Source organism: Erpetoichthys calabaricus, chromosome 10, assembly GCF_900747795.2.
Source record: "Erpetoichthys calabaricus chromosome 10, fErpCal1.3, whole genome shotgun sequence".
NCBI lineage: Eukaryota > Metazoa > Chordata > Cladistia > Polypteriformes > Polypteridae > Erpetoichthys > Erpetoichthys calabaricus.
In genome coordinates, this window is record NC_041403.2 from 8,919,101 (window position 1) to 8,930,382 (window position 11,282).

Consider the following 11,282-nt stretch of genomic DNA (forward strand, 5'->3'; position numbering starts at 1 on the left):
CAGATCTCAAAAATTAGCACTGCTTTAGCAAATCCCATATGAAATGGTTTATAGCAACTGGACAGACACACAAAAGAAAAAGAAAATATATTGCTTTTCGGGGCAGCACGGTGGCGCAGTGGGTAGCGCTGCTGCCTCACAGTTGGGAGACCTGGGGACCTGGGTTCACTTCCCGGGTCCGCCCTGCGTGGAGTTTGCATGTTCTCCCCGTGTCTGCGTGGGTTTCCTCCGGGCGCTCCGGTTTCCTCCCACAGTCCAAAGACATGCAGGTTAGGTGGATTGGCGATTCTAAATTGGCCCTAGTGTGTGCTTGGTGTGTTTGTGTGTGTCCTGCGGTAGGTTGGCACCCTGCCCGGGATTGGTTCCTGCCTTGTGCCCTGTGTTGGCTGGGATTGGCTCCAGCAGACCCCCGTGACCCTGTGTTCGGATTCAGCGGGTTGGAAAATGGATGGATGGATGGATATTGCTTTTCTCACTACTCAAAATGCTTTATTTAGACAGTAACAAGCCACTTTCAGTACCGCCAATGTGCTGCATCCAACGGCAGCCACTTTTGTGCCAGTACGCTCACCACACATTTGCTATTGGGTGGTGAAGGGATTACAGAGACAGTTAGCCACTTAGGGACACAGCATGATTAGGAGGACAGAATGACTAGACCATGGTGGGCACAAGACATTGGGATAACACCCTACTCTTTACACCTCTTCTAGCAGCAATCCAAGCTTTTCCTAGATCACGGCTGTCAAACTCCGCAGTGGCTTCAGGTTTTCATTCTAACCATCTTCTTCATTAGTGACCAGTTTTTGCTGCTAATTAACATCTTTTACCTTAGTTGTCTCTTTTTCATTAATTAGCAGCCAATCAATAATGAGACACAAAATAAGCTGCCGCATGAGCAGCTCACCTGTGCCCATCACATAATATCTGAAAATAAAGAAAGGTGAAGGTCTCAGTAAAGTTGATCTTTCAGGTCACCAAAACAATTTGATGGTGGACTTAGAAAAAACAGAAAAATCAATAGTTCTGGAAATGTCTGCTGTGGCAGAGTGAGAGCAGCAACAAATCTTGAAATTAAATCATGGGTTTAATTAACAGCAACATTCAGCTTCTCATTAAGAGATTGGTTGGAGTTTGAAATCCCAGTTTAGCTGGTCATCTGTTAGTTAACTAGCAGTGAAAACTGATCACTGATCAGGAAAAGGGTGAGAATGAAAACCTGCAGCCACTGCAGCCCTCCAGGCCTGGAGTTCGACACCCCTGAACTATATCGGGGTCGCCAACTCTGGTCCGGGAGGACCACCGTGGCTGCACAATTTCATTCTAACCCTTTTCTTAACGAGTGAACCTATTTTTGCAGCTAATTAACTTTTTAAACTAATTTTAATTGACTTGCTCTTGAAGACTCAAACCCCTAATTGTTTCTTTTTCCTTAATTAGCAGCCAAACAATAATGCGATACAAAATGAGCCAAAACATGACAAGCAAACTGCGACCATCATAGAATATCTGAAAATAAAGAAAGATGAAGGTCTCAGGAATGTTCATTTTCTCAGGTCCCCAAAACATTTTAATAGTGCTCTTAGAAAAGAGAAAAATCAACAATCATAGGGAATGTCAGTTATTGCACAATGAGAGCAGCAACAAGCCATGGAATTAAAGAATGGGTTTAATTAACAGCAAAAATTGGTGCCTCATTAAGCAGATGGTTGGAGTGAAATTGGTTGGAGTGTGAGGCCCTGACTTAGGTGGTCTTCTGTTGGCTCCCTCACTTTACATTTCATTTCTGTTTGGGTGCCATTTAAGGAAAGAAATGAAGCAATTCAGAGGAACAATGAAGAAATTTGGGGGAACAAATCTTAAAAAAAGCAATTCAACTAAAATAAATTCACAAGAAATGAATTAGCAGCTCAAACAGGGCACTCATTAAAAAAAAAAAAGGGTTAGAATTAAAACCTGCAGCCACGGTTGGGGACCCCTGCCCTAAATGTCTCTCATCCACGTGTTTGCTGGGTTAAAACATGGTGGATTACGCATTCCATCTTAACAAAAGTGTGTTAGTCGTTTTATATTTTTCCAACACACAGTCTTGGAGTTCAGCAATGAAGCATTTCACTTTGTATGGTGCCGAGTATAACTGTATGTGACCAAAAAAAAGATTCAATTTTGTGCTCTCAGAAACAAAAGAAAATTAACACTCCTGGGAGAATGACCCCACTAACACGTAAAGAGAAGTACAGAACATTTTATTAACAGCAAGAATTGGCTTCTAATTAAAAAACCAGTTGCAACCAAAAGTAATGGTCTACCAACAGCCAAGTTCGCAAATACAGATTTTGCAGTTCATCTGTTGATTCAATTTGCATCTTCTCGCAGGTTGCTTGTTGTTCATTAAGGCAAGAAAGTAACAATTAAGGAGGCTGAATCTTATAAGGCACGGCCATTAACTTTTTCAGGGCTGATGTCGACTTTTGTCAAAAGGAGGAGTTGACGATGGTAATCGACTGTAAACTGTGACAAAACCAACCGTTATGTTTTAGTTGGACTCTTGTTACTAGAAGGAAAGTTAGATTCATTGGTTTGACCGAGATTTCCTGCGCTCGCATGAGTAGCATGGCACAAACGACGGCAAAAATGGCAGTAACTTCTGGCGAGAAATCAAAGCGAATGCGTCAAGCAAAATACTCCGTGGACGACATTTTGCCTATTATCTCTTAACTGGACTATGACTTGTCAGACTCAAATTTTGATACAAGTGATTAAAAACAAATGTGAGGTTCCAGCTTCAGCAGACTGGTCCCCAGCTAATCGTTGTACTGACAATGTTCGACAGGGAGGACTGCCACTTAACAATGATAAGAGGTACAAACCAGATTTCGATGTACTGCGACCATGTCCCAGCCATGCAAAGACGGCCTGGCCGCAGGCCTGCTGCATATTCTTGGCAAACTGGCAGCCACAGCATGCTGCAACAGACGTTTTATGTTGATTTCTGTGTGAAACCATTGCTTTTCAGAAACTATGTTTTTTTCGAGAAAAAATATTCAGCCCTCAAAGAGTTAAAGTTATATAGGTTTACTAATTAAGAAAGAGCAAAAATGAAAACCAGCTGACACCACTTAAATACTCCGTCAGACTCTCCTTTGCGGTCTGATACACACCTGGCCGTCTTAACACATGGGCACATTGGGCAGTTACCCGGAGGGACCCCACGAACACATGCTAATCTGCGTATGCTGTGACTTGCTGAGTGCTTGTGCAGGTAGGGGTCCCAGTGCACTGCTTTGCCCAGGGTGCCTATAATGCCGTTAACATGGCCCTGGATACACAATCTGTGTAATTTCATTCAATTAGGCTGTACTTAACAAAATAGCTAAAGACTGCACGAGATTTCCTGTTTAAAAGTATTTATTTAAGGTCTACTACAAAGATTTTGTTTATGTTGATCCTCATTTCCAATGTTACTACCCCAAAGTTTTTCCATCTAGATCAGAGGTCCTCAATCACCGTCCTGGAGGGCCGCAGTGGCTGCAGGTTTTTGTTCCAACCCAGTTGCTTAACTCTTTCAGGGCTGATGTCGACTTTTGTCAAAAGGAGGAGTTGACGATGGTAGTCAACTGTAAACTGTGACAAAACCAACTGTTACATTGAACTCTCATTGCTAGAAGGAATGCTAGATTTGACCGAGATTCCCTGCGCTCACGTGAGTAGCAAGGCGCACACAACGGCAAAAATGGCACTGACATCTGGCAAGAGATCAAAGCGAATGCGAAAAGCAAAATACTCCGTGGACCACGTTGTGTCTATTATCTCTGAACTGGACTATGACTTGTCAGATTTTGATACAAGTGATCGAAATTGAATGTGAGGTTCCAGCTTCAGCTGATCGGTCCCCAGCTAGTCATGGTACTGACAATGTTTGCCAGGGTGAACTGCCACTTAACAATGATAAGAGCTAGAAACCAAATTGTAATGTACTGTGACCGTGGCCGCCGTTGCTGCAGTCCCAGCCATGTGAAGACAGCCTGGCAACAAGCCTGCCACTCATTCTTGGCAAACTAGCAGCCACAGCATGCAGCAAAAGACGTTTTACAGTATGTTGGTTTCGGTTGGTTTTTTGGAAAAAATATTCAGCCCTCAAAGAGTTAATAAGAAGCACTTATTGCTCAAGTCACACTTCTGCTTCACTTTAGTTGTCTCGCTCATTAAGATTATGAACCCTTATTGCTTATTTTAGTCTTAAACAGCTGTATTCTTGGTTTTTAATTGGTTTTTAATTGCTCCTAATTAATAACATGCAAATGACAAAAGAGACCAGCATGTATCCATTTAGCTTGTTACCATTTACACCTGTGTGTATTTATTATGCACTATTGGATTTAATTAAATACTTGGAAGGAAAGTGAAGAGAAAAAAGTGAAGGACTGAGAATTACTCCTCCATTTTAGGCTTCATATCCTTTGGATGATGTCCTTATGTGAATTTCACATTGGGATTAATAAAGTATCTATCTATCTATCTATCTTAGAAAAAGGAAGAAAATCTAGGATATGAGAATGACCTGACATAGCAGAGTTAAAGCACTAACAAGCCATGAAATTAAATTATTGGCAAGAATTGCTTTCTAATTAAGCAAGCGGGTTAGAACAAAAACCTGCAGCCACTGCGGCCCTCCAGGACTGTGATTGAGGACCCCTGATCTAGATCAATATTTCTTCTGTTCCTATATTTCTATGTTTTTTCATAGCAGTACAGTGTTGTACCGTGTTAGCCATAGATTGATACAGGAAAAAGTTGGGTGAAATGACACCTTTTATTGGCTAACTAAATTGATTACAAATGCAAGCTTTCAAGGCAGCTAAAGCCCCTTCATTTGTAATCTTTTTAGTTAGCCAATAAAAGGTGTCATTTCACCCTACTTTTTCATCACAATCTCACATTTCTTTTAGCACAATTAATGAACTACAGTTTCTTGTGTACATAAATTTATTGCTTCATACATCTTAACAAAAACATATCAACTCTGCGCATCTCAAACTAGTCTGTGCCTAAGCAAATTAACTTGCCAATTGTGATTGGTGACATGTGCCTTGACGTCACATCCTGCATAGTGCAGACGCCTCAATGTCTGTCAGTCACATGCTGATAGCAAATAAAAATATTGTAACGTCCCGGCCAGGTTGAAGGTCCTTGGGAGTAACTGTTGGGCTCGATTGAGGGAGTGCGGGGGACTGACAGCGGGAGTCGGCTTGATGCTGAGAGAGGGCGGGACCCGGAATGAAGGGGACGGAGGTAGAGTTTTTTTGGGGGGAGGGGGGCCTAATAGGAGAAGGTTCGAGAAGGAAGGTGTTGTTGACTTACGAAGTCGGCATCTTTCTCTTTTTTTTTTTTTGGTACTGATTAACGGCGTCTTAAAACAATGACAGATTTATAGGAAACTGTAAATAGTTCAAGTTCAAGTTTGGCTGATACAATCCTGTTTTATTTTTCTCTTGTTGCAGTAAACTCTTCTCTGATCCATATTTGTATTTCTTCCTTTTTGAACCTGACATAGAGTTCGCTACAATATCAACTGCTACACTTGGAAACCACCGAAAGAAGGACGGTGCCATAAACCAGGGGTTCTCAAAGTCGGTCCTGGGGGCCCACTGTGGCTTCAGGTTTTTGCTTCAACCAGATTCATAATCAGTGACAATTGATAACACTGATCTCAATTAACTAGCTGGTTTTTCTTTTCTCTTATGCTACATTAAGAAAGCACAGAGGCATGATTTTTACATTTATTACTAGGGGGCTCTGCCGCCTGCTCGCTTGTTATTTTCATGGGATTTCTTACATATGCATAAAACAACTAACTATTTTACATTACAGCAAGTAATTAACCATAACCACAGAAAATTATGTTGCACGTTGTGTTAGAGGTACTCGTTGCATTATATGTTTTCGTTCTTTTTGGCTTTGAAATTAACACGCAAATACTTTTTAAACTTAGACTTTTACCGTAAAACAATTTTTTGAATTAACTTTTTGTCAATATCGCATTGAATTTTGATTCCGTATACTGTATAAATTGCCCGTGAGTAAATATAGTTTCTTTCTCTCTAATAAATAAACCGAACTTTTTCAAATGTCTGTCTCTGTGATTTGTTAATTGTCACAGCAAAAGCTATTCTAATGGGAAACTGTAAACGTTTTAATACGAATGGCATATCAAGATCTCCTTTGGTGTCTAATGTTACCCACGGAAGATGTACTACATTACCTTTCTTGTCACCTGTTAAAATTTTACATGTCATGGCTGTGTAACCGATTGACAATTTTCACGTTAATTCGTTTGACTTCATTGTTTCTCGTTGCTAGGATTGCCCATGTACTCATTTCTTCTGTTGATAATCCTTCGGGATCAAATTCTTCAATAAGATTCGGACAGAATAAGTCTTCTTTTATTGGGAACTTATAGTGTGGAAAACGTAAAAATTTATAAGAGCTGAGAGCGCAGGAACTGAGTCTGACAAAAGCATTCACACGAATGAGAGGTGAGAGGACTGTGGGCGTGGTTGAATATGGTTGAGAGGAGGGCGGGACTTGAAAAAAATCTCATGGCCAAAATCTCGCGGGACTTGAAAAAATTTAGTCTCGTCTCAAGATTTTCTTTTATAAGTATAGAGGTAGAGAGATAAGACATTGTCGTACATGGCTGGGTGTCAGACCCGGCCGGGACGCCTGGAAGGACTAGGTGGGGGCATATTTGTCCTCTGGGCCACGAGGGGGCAACCACCCTGGAGCAGAAGAGGCCCACGGAAGGAGAGCAAGGAGGCTCAAGACCGTTGGGGCCTCAGGTCACCGCCAGGGGGCGCCCCGAGCCTCATGGAGCCCGGGACTTATTTACTTCCGCCACACCAATGGAGGACGATCCTTCCAGGGTCACCCGGAGTGCTTCTGGGTGCTCTCCTGACGCTTCCGCCACACCAGGACGTGACGTCATGGAGAGCAGCTGGAGCTCATCCGGGTAAGGATAAGAGGGGCTGCCTCCCTCCAATCAATGAGCTGGAGTCGGGAGCAGGAGCAGGACGAAGCTCCTGGAGAGAGTGTACAGGTGGCCCAGGGACAAGGCGAGAGAAGGCCCAGGAGAAGGGAGACTGGGGCTAGATGCACTGTGGGACTTGTGCGGGACTGACTTGTGTGTTGTGTGGAAGACAAATAAAGGTATTGTGGATAAAGATGTGGTCTCCGGGCAATTATCACAACATTTAGAAATATTTCCATGTTTGCTATAGATTTAAATGCTTAACTCACTTTTGTTGCGTTCACTATATTATACCCTTTCTCTGTGTAGTTTGCTCTCTTCATTGAATCTTAATAATGACAATTAAAAACAAGCAGAGCAGACAGCCAGGCAAACAACTCTGAAACATGAAAGGCTGCGACTACTTTAGCATCAGACCCACTAATTACAAAACAATGGATACATTAAACAATTAGAACACCTGGGAAAACAGAATGAACATCAAGATGAAAATATAGTTAAAAAGCTTAGTACATTTTCTATATTTAATTTTCCAAAAGTTTTGTAATTTCTATATTGTTTCCAAAACACATCTGGGCAATAACAGTTCACTTAATTAGTCCAAGATTCCAATTAAAAACAGAAGATAGTTAGAACAACTAATATATATATATATATATATATATATATATATATATGGTTGAAAACAGTTTTACTGTCAAATAATGCAAAGAGTACACGACACGTGTTTCGCCCTAATTCTGGGCTCATCAGGCGTACACACTCACTGCACTCCCTCTCGGGAATTGAACCTCGGACGTCAGCGCTAGAGGCAAAGCACCTAACGTTGCGCCACGGCGTGTGGTTTGTTCATTTGACAGCATGTAGATCGGGGTAATTACATTCATGGCATTCGTAGTCTGAATCACAATCTGATTGTATGGGTGGTTACCTACTAGGCCACCAAGTCAGGTCGAAGTGATCACTCGAGTGAAGGCAGCTTCACAAAAAAACAGATCCTTAACAAACTGTTATTAGTATATTTTCCCTCAATTTAAAAAGGTTTTGTTTTCTTCTTAATAAAAATTTAAAAGCGGTACTTCGCCGGTGCGAAGCGCGTGGATTTGACCGACTGACACATACAGACATATTCATGAGTGCAGGTACTTCGCAAAGAAAGCACCATGTAAACCTAAAGTTTAAATTAAGTTCATAGACCTACAAAAGGTTGCCATTCATTTCAGGCAAGATTGCTTTTCTTCTGTACAATTATATGTTGCATTCTCAAGAGTGTGCTTGCACGGCTTCGGATATAGATATAGATATATATATATATATATGTATGTCTATATATAAATATGTAAGCTTATAAGTACTGCCTTACTTCTCTTTAAGAAAGGAAGATGTAATGATACTTGATTTAAACGATTCCATGTCTTCCTGGGTTTGCGTAGCTTATTGTCAATATCTTTACACCTTTTTTTAAGACTTATTGACTGAAATGGGCTTTCACGAAAAAAGTTAGGGCTTTGCTACAGGATACACCCTCCACAAGTTAAGCAAGTAAAAATAAAATATATATTTCTGTTTTATTTAAACCTTTTAAGTTCGTATGCATAGCCCCATTTGGCTGTTTAATTTTTTTTTTTCTTTCTTCAGTGATATTTAATCTCCTTAAAGAAAAAGAACATATCCATTTTACTTTTTTTGTATCTCTTTAGTAATATTTTACTGTAAAAGGATAACCAGTATTTAAACCTTTTATGTTACTTTATACATTTATTTTACACAATGTTGAAAAATTAATAAGAAAGCTACATATTTTGGCAGCTGCTGCTTTCATTTTCAATGAAATGAAAAAAGCTCTCCAAGAGAAAACGTCAATGAAGAACAAACAGTTTTGACTATCTAAAAATCAGAAACCCTCATTTATAAAAGTTTGCTGCAGATGACTTAACTGAAAATAAATGAATAGTTCCTATTTGTATAATACATATTTACCTATTTTACTTATGCCTTTATTCCACCAACTTACAACATCTGAGGTACAATTTGTTACATTACTTTTGTTTTTTGCAGCACAGGCAGGTGAAGTGACTTCCTCAGGGTCACACAGTGGTGTCAGTACCAGGATTTGAACCGACAAGCTCCGGGTTTGCTGAAATATTACTGAAGAAAGAAAAAAAACGAAAACGGGCCAAAAAATGAAATCCATCCATTATCCAACCCGCTATATCCTAAATACAGGAGCCAATAAGTAGATATGTATATATACATATATATATATGTAAATGTATGTATGTATATATGTATGTCTATATTTATATCTATATATATATATATGTAGATATGTAAATTTGTATATGTATATATTTTTTTTTTGTTCTTTGTTTCGCCTTATACAATTTCTTGTATTAGGAATTTGGTAGTTTTCGCATACCCCTTGGGGTCAGAGTGCAGGGTCAGCCATTGTACAGCGCCCCTGGAGCAATTACAGGTTAAGGGCCTTGCTCAAGGGCCCAGCAGAGCAGGATCTCTTTTGGCAGTGACGGGGATTCGAACCGGCAACCTTCGGAATACCAGCGCAGATCCTTAGCCTCAGAGCCACCACTCCGCCTAATATATATATGTATATGTGGATGTGTATATGTATATATATGTATATGTAGATATGTGTATATGTATATATATGTATATATGTTTATGTATATATATAGTTACATAACCTCTTTAACACACTACTTCTCCGCTGCGAAGCGCGGGTATTTTGCTATATGTAGATATCTGTATATGTAGATATGTATATATATGTATATATGTATATGTATCAGTAAGTGTGCAAAATTTCAAGTCATTTGGACAATTTCAAGATTTGTACCCGACAACAAACAGGTGAAGTTAAAAGAAGCGTGGTAATAATCATAACCCGCAGTCACAGGGGGTCGCCGGGGCCGACGTTCAGAACCCCTGCTATAAATGATGTTGTGAGAAACTGAAAAACTAAAATAAAATGTATTATTATTATTATTATTTTTACAAACAGAAAAATTTTAAGTTCTTGATTTGAGTGAGGGCGCATCCTGTTGAACGTTCTGCTCCCAAGCTTGAATTTGACATTTCCTGCTTATCAGGAATATGAAAACGTTTTTTTGACACTTAGATTTATTTTGCAGACATCTGCTAGTGTTGTGTTTAATTTAAAAAAATTCCTTGTATCCCTTATTAAACATGTCTGTGCTTACTGGGTGACATGATCTGTTTTTCCAAAAACGTAAGAGTGATTGGCAGCACTGCTCACTTCCATTCTTTCCTCCCGAGTTTCGATCTGCGCAGAGGCGCGACTGCGCGACAGCTGTAGCGGAGCAGCACGGCTATGACGACACGCGCCGGTGCCACGTTACCTGAACATTCACTAATAAGGAAGAAATCGCGTGTTGTGTGTTACGCTAGTTGACCCCAAAGTTCCGAAACTGTGGCACTTGCCACGCGTACTTAATAAAAACCAACCCCTAAAGTCTAAACTTTCTTTGCCTCTCATTGAAAGTTACCTAGAGGTGACCTCACCCTCTGCCATTGTGTCCGCTGCGATCTTTTGTCTCCCTGCGCGCTACTTTATTGGGGCGTCACTGACGTTGTGAAGCTCGCTTAGCCAGCAGCTGACGCGCCTTTACTTTCTCGGTCTCCCCTCCACGGCGCGCCCCAGTTCACCATGCCGCGCGCGCGCATACACCTGTCGCGGCCCGAGGCGGAGGAAGACGCAGGTGCTCTCCGTACGCGGCGGTACCGGCGCCTGCAGCCCTCCTCGGTGTACCTCTTCCAACTTACCTTCCCTCTAACGTCCAGCACGAAGATTGCGGACGCCGACATCTTCCAGGTTGAGGTCAGAGAGTACGAGTACCCGTTTAAAAGAAAACGCCCAACTTCGGGGTTTGTAGCATTGCTTTTCTTTTTTTGGGTTTTTTAATATATTTGACTACATGGAGTGTCTCGGATCTCCTCCCCCTTCTCTCTTACTTTCAGACTTGCTTCCGGGTTTTTTTTTTTGGCGTCACAAACCTGTCAAACTGCCTTAAATTAGCATACAGAAAAGGGGATTCTTTAAGGCTTTGGCATTGTCTGTAGTGAAGAGAGTGACCGCAGGATGCGCTTCTTTGAATATTTGAATAATTCCATGTTGTTCTGCTTTTTTCTGTTTATCATCATACATTTTAAGGTGGTGTTTTGCGTGATGATACGTGTCACACTCCAGCTACCTCTGACATTACAAAGGCGACTT

General features: G+C 40.9%; 1 protein-coding gene across 1 annotated transcript in view; it reads right to left on the minus strand.

Annotated features, from left to right (window-relative positions):
* Positions 1 to 11,034, minus strand: part of ap1m3 (adaptor related protein complex 1 subunit mu 3) — a 98,970-nt gene extending 87,936 nt beyond the window's left edge. Inside the window, exon 1 of the mRNA XM_028810855.2 lies at positions 10,832 to 11,034. Coding sequence (XP_028666688.2) covers positions 10,832 to 10,873 — 42 coding nt within the window. The 5' untranslated portion in view covers positions 10,874 to 11,034. The remainder of the gene's footprint in view (positions 1 to 10,831) is intronic.
* Between the last annotated feature and the right edge of the window lie 248 nt (positions 11,035 to 11,282).